Source organism: Carica papaya, chromosome 7 (genome assembly GCF_054855325.1).
Source record: "Carica papaya isolate Zhongbai chromosome 7, ASM5485532v1, whole genome shotgun sequence".
Classification (NCBI taxonomy): Eukaryota; Viridiplantae; Streptophyta; class Magnoliopsida; order Brassicales; family Caricaceae; genus Carica; species Carica papaya.
The window spans coordinates 8,292,498-8,308,502 of record NC_142315.1 but is presented as its reverse complement, the minus strand read 5'-3'; the positions used below and the strand labels follow the sequence as shown (position 1 = coordinate 8,308,502).

At 32.7% G+C, this 16,005-nt stretch overlaps 2 protein-coding genes across 3 annotated transcripts; one reads left to right on the top strand and one right to left on the bottom strand.

Moving 5' to 3' along the window:
• Nucleotides 1-1,692: 1,692 nt before the first annotated feature.
• On the top strand, nucleotides 1,693-9,795 carry LOC110811353 (cyclin-A2-1-like). Its single transcript, XM_022037836.2, has 12 exons — nucleotides 1,693-1,850; nucleotides 3,322-3,678; nucleotides 4,027-4,297; nucleotides 5,335-5,468; nucleotides 5,895-5,987; nucleotides 6,700-6,833; nucleotides 7,290-7,365; nucleotides 8,432-8,508; nucleotides 8,584-8,617; nucleotides 8,722-8,871; nucleotides 8,974-9,108; nucleotides 9,347-9,795. The coding sequence occupies exons 2-12, from the start codon at nucleotides 3,352-3,354 to the stop codon at nucleotides 9,410-9,412; spliced, it is 1,497 nt and encodes a 498-aa protein (XP_021893528.1). The 5' UTR covers nucleotides 1,693-1,850; nucleotides 3,322-3,351; the 3' UTR covers nucleotides 9,413-9,795.
• Nucleotides 9,796-12,474: 2,679 nt separating this feature from the next.
• LOC110811372 (Protein phosphatase 2A regulatory B subunit family protein) lies at nucleotides 12,475-15,588 on the bottom strand. 2 transcript variants are annotated; one of them, XM_022037862.2, is made up of 4 exons: nucleotides 15,340-15,587; nucleotides 15,136-15,258; nucleotides 13,656-14,889; nucleotides 12,475-12,980 (listed from the first exon to the last, which is right to left on the bottom strand). In XM_022037862.2, the coding sequence occupies exons 3-4, from the start codon at nucleotides 14,817-14,819 to the stop codon at nucleotides 12,624-12,626; spliced, it is 1,521 nt and encodes a 506-aa protein (XP_021893554.1). In that variant the 5' UTR covers nucleotides 14,820-14,889; nucleotides 15,136-15,258; nucleotides 15,340-15,587; the 3' UTR covers nucleotides 12,475-12,623. The 2 variants fall into 2 exon arrangements, with proteins under 2 accessions (XP_021893554.1, XP_088064159.1); XM_088208033.1 differs by having other exon boundaries at nucleotides 13,656-14,907; nucleotides 15,136-15,588.
• Nucleotides 15,589-16,005: the final 417 nt, after the last annotated feature.

Genomic DNA, 16,005 nt, shown 5'->3' with positions numbered 1-16,005 from the left:
TTTGTTTCTTATTTATTTATTATTTATTATATTCTTCTTGTTAGATTTTTATAAATTATAATGTTGTTTATGTGACCTAACTAATGAGATATTATTTGTATCTAATAGTTTTAAAATTATTCAAGAGCCACCTACTTTTTTTTTTTATTATTCTATTTAAGGAGGATGATATTTACTATACAAAGAACTTATGTGTATAATTTTAATTTTGCATCAAATTTACCATACTATTTAAATATTAAATATAAAACACAAATATACTTTAACATATAAAAATCTAAAATTTAAGCAAAAACCTAAAATCAAAATTCTGAACAGAAACATATTCCTCAAACCTTAAATAATATGAACATTTAAACTTAGTGCCAGCCAAATATTCATCCTGAAATCTTCAAAAAGCATGATAAAAAATAATAATTTCTCTAATCATTAAACATAAAATACAGAAAATTAATATAATTATTATATTTTAAATACACACTTATTACAACAATTTAATAAAATGCATGTGGTTTAACAGTTTAAAACCCTTTATTAATTTCTTAATTACAAATAAATTTTTTTTTTAAGAAAACAATAAATAGCTATAATAAAATGAATTTTTTTTTTAAAAAAATTTTCATTTGAAAATGTGTCATTCCTGGCCCATCTCTAATTTATAACTAATAATTGTTGATAGCTTGCTCAGCTAATGCTATCAAAAGTCTTTTTCATTGATAATTTTGAATTACAAATTGCAACTCTTTCCTTTTTTTTTTTTGAAAAAAAAAATAGAAAAAAATTATTTTATTTACCCGATAATTTATTCTCGTCATTTATATTATTTAAAATAATAATAATAACAATAAGATACTAATATTTTAAAAGACGGGTATTAATATAATTTTTTTTTAAAAAAATTAGATTATATATCTAAATGAATAAATTTTAATATATTTTCTCATTTTTTACTATTTTAAATTATAATTTTATATGAATTGTATTAATGAAACATGGTGTAGAAAGTATTTAAAGAACAAATAAGTTAGTACTTGAAAATATCGTGTAATTATTTTCCAAAAAGAAAAAGTTGTAAGAGTCATATGTGATGTTTTCTTAAAATAATTGTACAAATTCACAGCATTTTATTCTTAATTTTTTTTTTTTGGGGGAATATAATGTTATTTTTAGTACAAGACTAATTATTATTTAATTCATAAAAGAAAATTATCTTTTTATCATTATTTTTTTGAAACTCTTTTCCATTTATTTATAATATATTTACGAACATATAAAATTAAAAATCTTAAAAATTGGAAAATGTGGAAATGACATATGTTGGGTCACTGTAGGAGTGGCCCACAACAATTTTAGAAAATTATTATTAAATAAATTAAAAACCTAAAATTTAAATACATAATAAAAAATTATTTAACCTGCCACGTAGCAGTGAAATTGATCCATGATCTGCCTTCAATTTTAATATATAATTATAATTTTAAACTAACAGAAAAATAATAAAAAAATTAATTATAAAAAAAGACTAGAGGATCATAAAATAAAGAATTATAATATCAATAAAATGAGTCAAAGCATCCACTGACCAACACTCTGGAAATCCAAAAGCTTAAAATAATAAATTAATTTTTTATTTAATTTTCTCTCTCTTTTTTTTTTTTTTTAATTTATTATATATTTCCTTTTCGCAATTTTACAAGTTCAAACTGTGCCTCCATCCCGCTCTCACGCTCCGCTCTACTACTCTTTATATTATCAACAATACTCTCCTCCCTCACCTCCTACCAACACCCTTCTCTCTCTACGCAGCTCTTACGACCGCCATTGGAGGTCTCGGAGCTCCCGATACCGTTGTAAGCTCAGCTCTCCATCCTCCAATTTACCTCTTTCTCTCTGTATCTTCTTCTCTGCGTCTTTGTCGTCGTCTACGTGTGCGTTTGTTTTTTACAGTGCTGGCTAGTTGTTTTGATTTACCTCTGGATCGAATGAGAGCCGCAGATTATTCGCTTAAATGTCCATGACGTTTCGAGTTTCGATTCGTAGATCTGCGGTGGAGGCTCTCCTTTGAAGGAGTTTGGTGCCTGTTTTTTGTTTTTATGTTTTTTCTGCTACTAATTTGGCCTCCTTAATCTCTCATTTGACTGGTTTTTCGTTTTTTGACCTGGAAGTTTTGTGGATTTTCGCCTGCATTGCGTTATTTAATTGTGCCTGTTAAATTTGAAGCAGATTTATCTAGTAATTTGGGCTAAATGTGGAGGATGGTTTCTGGAGTTCTGTTCTCTGGCATATTGGTTCGAATCACATTTCCGCGTTGAATCTTATGATGCTGGATATATGCTGTTTAATCGAAAATTCTTTGAACTGAACAATGTCGCATTGTGTTTGGTTATCCAAAACAAATAGGAGAAAATAAGAAGAAAATTGTGTTTCCTTCCTCAAAAGAGGCTAAGAGCCTACATAATGAGGCTAGATTCAGTCATTTAGCTTCTTTCGAGGTTATATTTTACATCAACGGGAAGACTAAAATAGTTGTTTTCTGTGTTTCAGTAGCTGTTGGGGCTAGCTGATAGAGATTAAGTGTCCAAAGCACATTATTGATTCTATTTCAGTTTCATTTGATTTCCGTTGGTTGCAACTTTTTGTTTTAATGATTAATTGGAAATGGATGGAACCTTATATATTGATTCCATTTACTTTTAAAAGGAGAATTCCCCTTCAACAAACTAGAAATATAGCATGGGGTAGTTTAAATTTTTTGGTTGTTTTGGTGAGTCTAATTTTTGCAAAAATGTAGATATTACAATAAGCAACAAAAGAAAATCCTTAAAAGGCATAAAATGTCCCAAGGGAGATTAATATAATGGATGGGCAGAGTGTAACTATTTGATACTGTAAGATGTTCTTATGCAGTTTGCATTAGTATCAAGGGAGATGAAGATTGTTCAAAAAATTAAAAGGAAAAGGAAATCAGCCAGCTAGCTCATATTAATATATGGTTTCTCTCCCTGCGATTTGAGGATGCAGTTGACAAATTGAAAGGCAATTCGTAACAAAACTTATTTTGAATCTGTTGTCATACTAGGTTAAGGTTTTGTGCATGTTGATCCACATCTCCATATATAGTCAAGTCCAAAATGATTCATTCATCAAGCAGGAAATCTTCATTGCTTGTCGAGTTGTCCTCACTCTTTCCGTAAAGAGTTGTAAGGCTTTGTTATGTGTCGATGTTAATAGCAGCAAATAGCACCTGTATTACCTATTGATTTATTGCGCTCAGACTGTTCTTTCTTTTTTCTCACACTGAGAGTGCTCTTGTAAGTGCAGGTTCAATGAATAAAATTCAAGTTTGAAACCATGCATTCCTCTTATACAAGGCATGCAAATATGAATAAGGAAAATGCTACTGCTAAAGCGGAGGAACCAACTGCAAGAATGACCCGAGCACGTGCCAAAGCCCTGGGAAAATCGGTGGGGATTCATCCTCCCTCCAAACCATCCTTTAAACAAGAGCAAAAGCGTGTTATTAGGGTGAATTCCAAGAGGCCAGCATCAGATGAGAACAAAACCTCTGCAGCTGCTGCCCGTGGCCTTCAGCGTAAGAGACGAGCAGTTCTTAAAGATATAACTAATTCTCCTGATGAAAGTTTATACATCAATTGCCATGCTGAGGCTAACATTCAGGTATGATGGTGGTCTCCAAGTATGGTTCCACATCGTGTAAGTTGTTTATGATTGGATTTCTTTTTAAAAACTTTTTCCATTTAAAGATTCCCCTTACCTAATTGTAAAATCAAGGGATACTTTGTTGTTAGTAGCAATTGTGTTAGGAAGTTTCACATGGTGAATATTAATTTTTCATTTGTTTCCCTCAACTTCTTGTTGAAACCCATTTTTTCTCAATGCTCAACTTAGTTTAGCTGAGCTAAGTTTTAGTCAATTAGTCACATGATTCCCTTTTCAAATTCACTTGGTTTTTGGTTTATGTGCTGTATCTGGACTAAAGTGCCTGTTGGCATCTTTGGTTGACAGTCTAGCGAGCAAGGAAGAAGAGAGCCTATGGAGAAAGATGTTTCCATGGGAATTCTATTGGATGAAGAAGGTGTTAAAACAAAATTAGCTGAAGACTTGTCAAAAATAAGGATGGTGGAACCACAAGAAGTAGCTATCCCAGCACATCTGGAAGAAAGAGAAATTACAGACTGTAGCATGCATCATGTTAGAAGAAAATGTGATGTAGCCGATAAATCTGCACCACATACTCGTTTGAAACATCTTTGTCTCAAGAGCCTTCTAAAGAAAGGTCTGTTTCATATTTCAAGAATTTCCATAATAATCTGGAGTTATAATTCTTAAATTGTTGAGTGACCAAAAATAATTTGAAATAGTGGTTTGAAGTAAGAGATTGGACTATATAGGCATTACTGATACATTATGTTCATTTATATGATGTTCAATTACAATGATATCGATGTTTCAGGATGGCAATCTTTTAAATATCCTTTCTAGAACAAAATTAAATTATATTGTAAATGCATTATATTACTTATCTGATAAATACATACAAGTAAAAGGTCTTGTATGTTGGCTAATGAACAAAAAGGCAAAGCAATACTTGATTTTTTCTCAATGGCTTTACAGACCTGTGGATAGTTTTTATCATCAGGATTCTTATGTATTCTAGGGTTCCACCTAAATATCATTTACTAAAACAATATTCAGATTTATAAGCAACCATTGCGCAATATTGATGCCGTGGTATTTTAAAAATTTTTAAACTCCATAATTATTTTTGATATCATTTTTTTAATTGTTAAGGAACTTATATGTTTTTGTGAATAAAACATATCATAGATTTAGAAGTGAAACTAAAAAACATTTCCGTGTATCAAAATGGAACCTAGTTTCTTGGAATTGAAAGGCAGATTCTGGCTAAGACAGTAACAGAAATCAGCCTTTCTATGACAATTTTTTTGCCCTAAAGACTATGAAAGCCTAACTTGCAAAAGATATTATTTCTGTTGATAGTGAATTTTTGTTATCGAAGTTGTTGCTTCTTATCTTCATCATCATTTCAAGAACTTTGTTTCTCAGAATCTCTCTCTCTTTATATATGTGGGTGTGTGTTTACTATTATTTGAGAAACAATCTTCTGGACGTGCTGAACAGTTGCTGTACCGTATAGCATGTTGATTCTGGTTGATGCTTTGAGAATAGAGTTCCAAAAAATTGTAACATTACAAATTTGTACAGGAAGTAGAAAACAGGCAGTCTGTGGATAAGAATACCCTGCTTATAAATTTATTTAACCAACACTGACGCTTCTTTTGTTGGATGCAGAAGAAAGTAAGGTTTCCGACAAACTGGGAATCTTGGGTGATCCAGGAGTCTTAGATATCGATTCGAACCTTAAAGATCCTCTAGCGTGTAGCTTGTATGCCCCTGATATATATGATAACATTCGTGTAACAGAGGTTTGATATTTGCTATTTTTGAATTCTAGAATTCATTTGCTTAATTCCTCTAAATTCTCATTTATAGCTGACTGCTACTGCATTATTTAACATTTTAGACATAATAATTATGTTCTGAATTGTTAATCACGGTTTTTGGCTTGGTACTATTGCTATTTCCTCTATCATTTGGAAAGCAGTTCTTTGAGGCATTTTAGAGTCTCTTTCATGGATTCTTTAGAAGGCCAATATTCAGTTGCAACATCTCTTGTTGGGTTGTTTTGGTTTTCCCACAAAGGATTTAAAATATTCTAGTTGCCTTCCTGAAATAAGTTTTGTTTTTCAGTTTAGCAATGATGCTAGCAGAGAAGGAAATAGTAGCTTATAGGTTCACTGCCTATCGCCAATATGTTTGATTCTAAAAGTGTAAAATATCTCCTTCTTCAGCTTGATCAACGGCCTTCAACTAATTATATGGAGAAGTTGCAGCGAGATATTACTCCAAACATGCGTGGAATTCTGATTGATTGGCTTGTGGAGGTTAGTATACTGAAACATATGTATGTCATCTGTATGGCAATAGTAGACGAGTTAATTTGCGTCAAATATTGCAAAATGTTTGTTTGCTGAAGGATACTGGATGGGACTTTTCTTTGGCCTAGAAACCGAAGAATTCCACCAGATTTTTCTTAGGCATATACAAACATCCACATCTTCCAGCCAACTCATAGTCCTTATCCAGATTAACAAAAAAATCAGTCCAATGTCTTTGTGTCATTCCCTCTTTGGCGTTTTTGACAACTGTATTTCTTATATTTCAGCTCTGCATTGGAAAAGATATTCATTTGTTAATATTTTGCTCCATAATGTGAACACTATCTGATTTCAGCTCAAAAAAAGAAAAAGATATTTGCATTTGTATCTTTTGTAGTTTGTATCTATCTACAAAAGATACAAATGTGTTCTTTTCTAGCTTTCTCATAATTGTTACGTCCTTTCTACATGTTGACTTTAGTGGCACCATTCAGAATGCGGATTATCTAATGGGATAGTGTCTTCATAATACTGTAGCACGTAATGCCACTAAGAAGAAAAGAGGAGTGCTGGTTAGATTTAAACTATCAAATATAAACTTTATATTATCCGATAATTGAGATTGACAGTATCTATGTCAGAACATAATACGGAAAAGCTTATGGATCTTTTGATCACTGAGATGCTGATTCATTTATAACTTATACTTCTATATCAGGTGTCTGAAGAGTATAGGCTGGTACCCGACACACTTCACCTCACAGTGAATCTCATCGATAGGTTTCTTTCCCAAAATTATATTGAAAAGCATAGGCTCCAGCTACTTGGTGTTACTTGCATGCTGATAGCCTCGTAAGTTCTCGATTTATCTGTGTTTTTGTTATTATTGAGAAATTATGTTGAACAAACTGTTCTGAACTGAAAATTATGTTCCATGAGGCTCTGTTGATGCACTAATGATGGTAGCCACAACAAGAATGGGAAATTATGGATTCAATAAAATGTTAACGTCAGTGTTAAGTGTCTACTATTAATGGTCGAGACATGAAGATCTTAGAGTATGGATTTCGATGTGCAAGCAGTAACTTCTCATCTAGGCCTTTTAGCTCGGAAGCTTTTCTATGGTTGTTTATATACAACTGGCAACATCAATTCCATTTTTGTTCTCTTCATTAGACAGTTAAAAGTGTTTATTTCTGTTTGAGGTTCATATATTTAAGCATCAGTGGATATATTTGGTGATACTTGTCATGTCTGTTTCTCCAATCACTGAGGGATTCTACTGTGTCTTTTATGTATGGTTCGAAGAAAGTACGAAGAGATCTGTGCACCTCGAGTGGAAGAATTTTGCTTCATCACAGACAATACTTACACAAGAGGAGAGGTATGTATAGATGATTTTACATGTATGACCACGAAGATTTCTGCATTTTGTTATCTTATTATTGTCATTTCTAATGTTTGTACGATCTTCCTGCCTACTGCCCTTTTCCTGTCTCCCCTCAACTTGTACGACCTTCATACCCTGATCTCATCTTTTTTCATATTTTATGTTACTTCTAAAAGCTAGTTTAAGCAATGATAATTTCACTCGGACGCGAGAGATCAGCGAGGAATCCTCGTTGATCACGGGATAATGAACCCTGAATTAAACAGAACCGAAACAGTTCAACCAGGAACACAGAAAACGGTCTCGCCCTGTTCCCGCTTGCCTCACTAACATAAATAAATATTTGTTTAAATATTATATTTTATTTTATATTATATTAAAATAATGTGGATATTTATTTTTTTAATTTGTATAGAATATATTATATTTATACTTTTTTTGGATTTTTTTTTTGTTTATATTAAAAAATTATGTGTAATTATAGTTAACTTTAATTTATACTAAGAATAGTAAATGTAAAATTCTCACAGTGGAACGGAAATTTTCCGTTTCCCTGCAGGGTGGGAACGGGGACGGAGAACAATTCCCCAACGGGAATCTGGGGCAAAAACAGGGAGGGTACCCTCTGCCCCAAATCAGCCTTGTTGTTTTTCACTTCATGCATTACCATAAAGTCAAGCTTGGTTAAGAACATGTTAAACCTATTGGTTCCTCAACATATAGGAAATTCTTAATGCAAAATAACAGTCGAGAGAAATTAATCTGAAATCTTAAGGCTCTCCTTGTTCAGGAATAGTTGGCTCTGGAAAGGGAAAGAACCCTCTTTATTTTTTCATGAAGTTTTATTTGTATTTTTCAACTATTGAAATCCATACTAGTATTTTATTCCGCGAGGCAATCATCTTAGCAACCATCAGCTTTCAAACCTAACATTCAAGGAATTTCCCAATTACCTAAGTTGTTGCTGATGACTGATATCAGAAACCACTCGAGTGTTACACATTATCTTTCATTTAAAAATAAGTAATATTTAAGGTTCCTGATTGAAGTCAAATAGCAGGTCCTAAAAATGGAGAATCAAGTTCTGAATTTCTTACGCTTCCAGTTATCTGTTCCGACCACAAAAACATTTCTCAGGTAGTTTTTTATTTTTGAAAGAATGCCATTGAATGGTGAAGTCACAAGTTGTTCTGACACACCTTTTTCTCTCAGGAGATTCATTCAAGCTGCACAAGCATCTTGCAAGGTATTTCATGTTAAACTAATCACCTGCGACTGCTTTAAAGTTTTAAAAAATATCTTCACCATACTTGAGAAACTGATTGACATCTTAAGTGCTTTAATTTACAGGCTCCTTGCGTGGAGTTGGAGTTCTTGGCAAATTATTTAGCAGAATTGACTCTTGTCGAGTATAGTTTCCTGAAGTTCTTACCTTCGACCGTTGCTGCATCTGCTGTGTTCTTAGCCAGATGGACGCTTGATCAGTCCGACCATCCATGGGTCTGCCCTTCTTTTATGTGTGCTAATATGATGCGTCTTTTTCTTACATTCCTTTTCTGTTCAACAAAAGTTGTCTGAAGAAATTCCTGCATATTCTTCCAGAATGTTACTCTAGAACACTATACTAGTTACAAAGCATCGGAGCTGAAAACTACAGTACTTGCACTTGAAGATCTGCAACTGAACACTAGTGGTTGCTCTTTGCATGCTATACGTGAGAAATACAGACAAGAGAAGGTACTACATGCTTCTGATATTTCACCTTTTTAGCAACGTAGAAATTTTTCAGATCACATTTTAGAATATGTCAAGATAAGGTTATAAAAGAAATGCGATTACATGTAGCCATATCAGCAAAATGTTTGAATTAGTGTGACCTTTACTTATTTAACATCACAGAGAAGAATTCAATGGTTAAAGGACTTAAGTGGACATCTTCTTTTTCTCACTGACCTTGTTATTTTTATGGTGACAGTTCAAGAATGTGGCAACTTTGATGTCCCCAGAACGAGTTCTTTCACTCTTTTCAAAGACGAACTGAAGCTGGTTAATCTTTAATGGATAATTACAGCAATCAATCAATCTCGGTATATCTTTTTCATGAGGACAATCCTCGTTTTTGTCCGCCGAATTTCTCCTTTGGTATTTAAGGTCTAATTTGTCTTCTTTCTTTCTTTTCTTTTTTCTTTCTCGTAAATTTGCCTGTAGTTGTTGTAACATCTTAATCCTGCTTGGTGCTTCCAGGCCGATTTGATTGTAATCTGTAATTGGTAGGGTTTGACACACCTAGAAAGTTGATCTTTAAGACTCATTAGAATAATTTTTCTCAAGGTTTTCTTTCTAAAAAACCAACTGATAACTGAAAAAAACAAAAGAAAGCAACTTGATTTCTTCCAATTTTTTATCCAATCTCCTTGTATGTAATTCATCTCTTTTTTATTGAATTTAATTATATAATTTGTATTCAACCATAAAGTAGCACATATCAGGTCAATTTGGTATTGGTTAAATTACTTTTAAGGTCAATTTGTTTATGAAAGTCATTTTAGTGTTGAAAATGGTAAGAAAAAATTTATGGTTAAAATGTGATGGTCACATTACTAGTACCATATATACAATAGAAAGTAGATGTGCTATACAAGAAATAAATGTTTATTGTATATTTGGTTAACTCAGACATGAATGTAAAGCCTATTTGGTGGTGTTTTTTACTGCTGTTTTTGTTATCTTGAAAGCACTTTTATAATTAAATGAATAAAATATAAAACACTTTTTTTAACAGGCAAAGCTAAAATTTTGTTTTGATAGTTTTAGAGTTAAAAACTATAATATGTAGCTTTTAAAAGATGGTTTGGTCTTTTATTAAACTTTATACTTAATTTTGAAAAGTTAATTTTATCAAATACAAATCTTTTACTTTCTTTAAGTAATAACTTTTTCTACAATTAGTTTACCAAATGCTAAATAATGTTTTATTAACATACTTTTAGTTACAAGTTATTTTAACAATATTTTTAAAACTTACAATACAAGTTATAATTCATTCAAACTACCACTAAATGTAATATGTGAGAATGATTTGTTACACTATTTGATTTATTGAATTAAAATTATTTTGTGATTGAAGTTATTGGACAAGTTATAGTATGATTTATGACGATTCAGAAATAGGACAAGCAACATTCGAGACATTTTTCAAAGAAGAATGAAAGGTTGAAAAAAACAAATTAATTCTCTAGATGTATGAGGGAATTTTCCTTGAGAAAGGAAAAGAAATCTCTCATAAGAAATTTTTCTCAAAGTGTAAAATTCTTCAAGAGGGATTTTCTCCCTTGGAGAAAATCTCCCATTAAAGAATTTTTCTCCAAGAGAGAAAAGTCTCTCATATAGGAGAAAAATCCTCAATCCTTAGTGGAAGAGAAATCCCCTGAGTAGGAGAAATTCACCCAACTAGGAGAAAAATCTTCTAAGTGGGAGAAAAGTCTCCTAAGTGGGAGAAATCCCCCAAGAGGGATAAAATGGCCCTAGGGAGAAAACATTTCCCCAGGTAAAATTAAAAGAATTTGAAAATGAAACTCAAGGGACGACAAGGAGACATGTTGGAAAAGAAAAAGAAGTAAAGAGAAAAATTTTCGATATAGGAAAAAAGAGAGAAAAACAAAATCCCTCGAAGAATTGAGAAAAATCCCCCAAGTAAAAATTCTCCTTTAATTAACTTAAAAATTAGAGGGAAAAATTAATTAATTAAGAACGAGACATGTTGGACCCAAAGCCATTAATTACATGAGAAGGTCAATCGAAAGCAAAAGAGCTTAGTGAGGTGAAAGTAGGGAATCATTAAGAGAAAAGATAATTGTGGCCAGATGGCCACCATGCATATGGATAGGGAGATTTTCCTCCACTCCCAAGGCTTCATTTCACCTTCATTGATCCACCTCACCGCTCATTTATCTCCTCTAACTACATAGGGCCTCAAACAGAAGCTAAGTCCCCCATTTTAGTAGTCTAAAACACAAAGAAAAGGATAGGAAAAGAAGAGGGGAGCAAGTGACTCGAGAGGAAGAAAGAAAAACCTGCAAGTGGCATCCTCTCTCCTCTTTCGTTTTTAACCTTTTTTCCTAGGCTAGAAAACTCCAAAAATTCTAAAATACGGGGAATGTTTAGGCTTATATCTTACGTAAATTTTAGTGAAAGTAGAGTGGGAAATGTTTTCTCCAAGAGGGAGAAATTAAAGAAAGAACACTATAAACTCAGGTAACCTCAGGTAAAGACTGTTGTACACATGACTTCTAGTTTTTGAATTTTTTCACCATTCAAATGAACTCCCAAAATTTTGAAACTTCAAGGAAAAGTAGTCGTATGTGGCAGAAAAATTTTGGTGTAAGAACCAACTAAAATGCTTCTTTCTATAGGGAGATAGATATAGTCAGTCGGACCACGAGAAGGTCTGGAGGCATTCTGGTAAGCTGACAATTACTTGGGTCATGGTTTTTTATTTTTATTTTTTTGAGCGCTCAAATGAACTCCAAAAATTCAGAAATTTTAGAGAGAAGTAGCCTTACGTGTTAGAAATTTTTTGGTGAAAACAGAAGTAAAATCAGTTCCAACCATTAAGGAGAAATAAGGGTTAAAGTGAGTTGTGGTCGGATGGTTTCTGGGTGAGAAAGAAGGAAACTGTTTGTGAAGAAACTTAACTAATTTTGAGGAAAATTTGAGGTGAATAATTTAATATTTGGAAATTTTTATTAATTAGGAAATTATTCAATTTTTAATACCTACCATCAAGAAAAAAAACTATAAAATAATTTCCACAATAAGAAAGTTATACAATAAAGTATATCAACTTCTATACTTTTTTATAGATATTAATTTTATATTTATATAAAATTAAAATAATTATGCCACTTTTTTTTTTATATATGTGTAATACAAATATTTTAAAACAAATATAATAAATAAGACTTATAGTTATTACCCATTGTGATTCAAACATTGTATTATATTACAATATTATTTAATTCTGAGTGGATATTTATGGTATTCGATTCAGTTAATTAATTCTATAAAACTACTCCTAACATTTTCACTCCCAAAAGGAAATCCTTGAGAAAAAAATCCTTGAGATTTTCTTTCTCTCTCTTAACACTTATTAAACCTCTTCATTTGCCCCAAATATAATACAATATAATCAAATTTTTGTATAATACAAATGCCACAACCAACACCATGAATACAGATTACATTGAAGGTGGTTAACAGGCAATGGAGGTTGCAAAAGGAGAGAGCAGAATCGGTGTATTTCTCGTTATGGGCTGTAGACTCGCTGCATTCTCTAGTTGTTCCCACACTTTCCTCCGTGTCTCAGCTACCGAGCATAATTTTGTTTCTTCCTCCATGTACCGAGAATGGCACGCCATGAACAGACTCTCATCCATCTCCAGCAACATTTTCCGGACATTTAAACTCAGCTTAACCACAGCTTGATTCCAATGCTTTTGCACATTCCTCTCCAGCGCTGCAAATATCACTGGAACAATCACCTGCCGGTTATGTGCAATCAGGTTCACTACTTGATCGTTGTTCCATAACAACAGCGTCCTTTCAGCCACCTGAAAATTATAACAAATCTACTTTTACCATACAACTTTTCTTCCATTCTTTCACTAGTTCAAGTCTATCCACTCAATACACTGTTATTATCCCTATACTATTGTTTTTATATAAGCTACCCATACAAGATTTCCTCCTTTTTGCTTAAGTTAGAAATATATATACATGATCTTTTAAGTAGAAACTAATACAACTTCATTAATTAAATAAGTGCTAACCTACACAAATGATATGTCAAACCTCCTTATGAGGACAAACGGAACACACATAACTTACAACTCGAACCTATACCATCATTGAATGAGATGGAAGTATGTACCATTCATCCATTGATATGTCAGTAAACATGGAATCAGAAGAACAACTAAGAGCTCAAGTAAAAGTTCAACAGATTGTAGCACCAAACACCATTGGTCTCCCTTAGCAAATATACCATAGAATAGAAAAAAGCCAAAACTTGAAATTGATACCTGAAGAAATGGACTGGTATTGAGAGAATGAAATGATGAGATCTTAGAGATATGGCATTAACATAATCAGTACTTGAAGATAACATTGTTAATAACAAGCAAACAAAAAAGAACTAGAGATTTCAAACATTTAAGAATCAGAATTCTCGCGCTAAAAATTGTGTATGTGTGTGTGTATATATACATGGAAGAGAAGAAAATTACCTGAAAGTGGAAACTGTTGATGCAACAACCCAATCTCCAAAACAATGAGATCATGACCTTTTGAAACTCCATCATGTTAATGGCTTCCAAAATCTCCTCCAACTCACCAAGAAACATAACCTCCTTTTGGCTATTTGTTACTGGCCAGTATTTCAACAATCCCTTTATCACACTACTTGCCAACTTAGGCTCCTTCTCTATGAACTGTGTAATACAATATGATAATTGTTGAAAGTAAACCCCCAATGATTTTGGTTTGTGCAAAGGAACAAGAACCCTCAACAAGAAAATCTTGTGTTCTTCTTTTAAAGGCAAAGCAAACCCACTAATTATACTCCCAAAAATCTCCAATAACTCTGCAATCCCATTATGCCTCTCAGTTTCAAACACAAATCGGTAGAAGATATTGCTCATCGACTTTCGAATAAAGGGACGATGAACCATGAACTTCCCATAAACCCTATGCAAAATGGTCTTCAAACACTCCCTTTCTCTTGGATCATCTGAATCAAACAACTCAAGCAATCTCAAAATAAATGTGTGATCTATATACTTCTTAGCTACCTTGGTGTCCAGACAAGATGAAGTGACGAATTTGAGTAGCAAATCATAAACAATCTGCAAATGTGGCCAAGCAGGATCAAACATTGGCTCATCATCATCATTTTCACCATTGCCACCTGAAGAATTAGATCTGTAATTGGGTGGGAAACCTCTAAAGAGATTAGCAGCACACATTCTACACATCGCTAGAATTGCTGGCTCACTAAATCTCATACACCCAGAACCAACAAAATCCAAAAGCTCAATCAATGTTTGCCGCTTAACATCTTTCTCTAAAGAATTCTTACCTGGTTCATTGTAATCAAAGGTTACACAACAAAGGCTCACTTTACTTACGAACAGATTCATCTTCTCTGCATTACCCACGTCCTTGAAGGGCACAATGGGTTCAATTGCAGTCACCACATTCGTTGGAAAAACCGCTGATGACGTCCGCTTTGTCTGGTTTGATAGACCAGGAGATGAGTTCCTACCATTGCTGCAATTTTGACCGGAGGACGAGGGGGCACCAGCTCCGGTGCCTGAGTTAATCCGAACTGACTCAGGCGACTCGGTTTTTGAGGATTTTCGAGGAAGCTTGCTTAAAATTTGCTTCAGCATGATGTTTCCTTTCTCTAACAAAAATCCCCCTTTTTTGTTAGATCAAACCATTGGAGACCAATTGAATCACCTGAAACCAGGATGAACACTATCGGGTGAAAATGCCATTAGATCTAAATGAAAGCGTGTAACACAGAAACAAAATAAAATAATTCTTGATGGATATAAAAGAGAAATGCTTCGTTGGGAAATGCATTTATGAAAATATTACATTAATTTTGAAGAAAGCAAATTAAAGGGAAAAGAAAATTAGGCCCTCTTTTTTTTTAATCTCTAATGGATTAGATTCTTTGAAAGAATGAAACTTTATTATTACCTGATTATACCCAGAATGTGGAAAGAGAATTAGAGAGAACTTGAGGCGCCCATGGCTCAAATTACAACATAAATGTCATGATTTCTTCATCGGCAAACTTTTTGAGGGAGAGAAAGAGAGAGGCTGTGAGAGAATCAAAGATGGATGAGAGAGAAACACAAACCCATATATTAACTTGTAAGAGAAAATATATACATATATTACAGAATTCGAGGCGTTAGATTGCGAAGTAGAAGTCTAAATCTTTGGCACTAAGAGATATTTTATAAAATTTCTAGATGGAGAAAGAAAGAGAAGAAAAACAAGTTGATGTGTAATGTCTAATATCCAGAATCATGTTTATTCGGGTATTTTGCTTGGATGTGAGAAAATTATGGCATTTTCTCAGAAAATACCAGCATGCTTTTCAGAAAATATTAGGAAGAAGAACATGTTTTCCTCTAAAAATAAATCATTTCTTTCTTTAAAAAATATAAATTAATATTTTGTTCAGGAGTAATTTCTTTATTCAGGAAAAGAATAATTGTTTGCATGCGTGCGATTAGTCAATCAGAATGTTCCACATGTATTAAAACCGTTAAATTTTATCCGTTAAATTTTTTAAAATAATTATTTATTTTTTTTACCATAATATTTAACATATTCAAAAAAAAAAGATTCGAAGCAGTTTTGGAATAATGTATTCTTAACTTTGAGACGGATTTAATTTTGTTAAGTCTATCACAATCCAAACTTTGTTACCATCCTTAATACTAATATCGTTAAACTATTTAATTTAAAGTTTTCTCTCCGATTAGGATGGGAAATATTATCTTGTTTTGCATTATAAAATACTTCCTACTTTACCTATTTCTGAATTAAGCAGAGGGA

What these genes read in the sequence shown, in the direction of transcription:
- LOC110811372 (XM_088208033.1), bottom strand. Translation starts at nt 14,819, where the DNA reads ATGCTGAAGCAAATTTTAAGCAAGCTTCCTCGAAAATCCTCAAAAACC. An exon ending in TCAACAGTTTCCACTTTCAG is followed by an intron (nt 12,981 to 13,655) that starts GTAATTTTCTTC and finishes TATAATTTTCAG; the next exon opens with GTGGCTGAAAGGACGCTGTT.
- LOC110811353 (XM_022037836.2), top strand. Translation starts at nt 3,352, where the DNA reads ATGCATTCCTCTTATACAAGGCATGCAAATATGAATAAGGAAAATGCT. An exon ending in ATAACATTCGTGTAACAGAG is followed by an intron (nt 5,469 to 5,894) that starts GTTTGATATTTG and finishes CTCCTTCTTCAG; the next exon opens with CTTGATCAACGGCCTTCAAC. An exon ending in AGAAATACAGACAAGAGAAG is followed by an intron (nt 9,109 to 9,346) that starts GTACTACATGCT and finishes TTATGGTGACAG; the next exon opens with TTCAAGAATGTGGCAACTTT.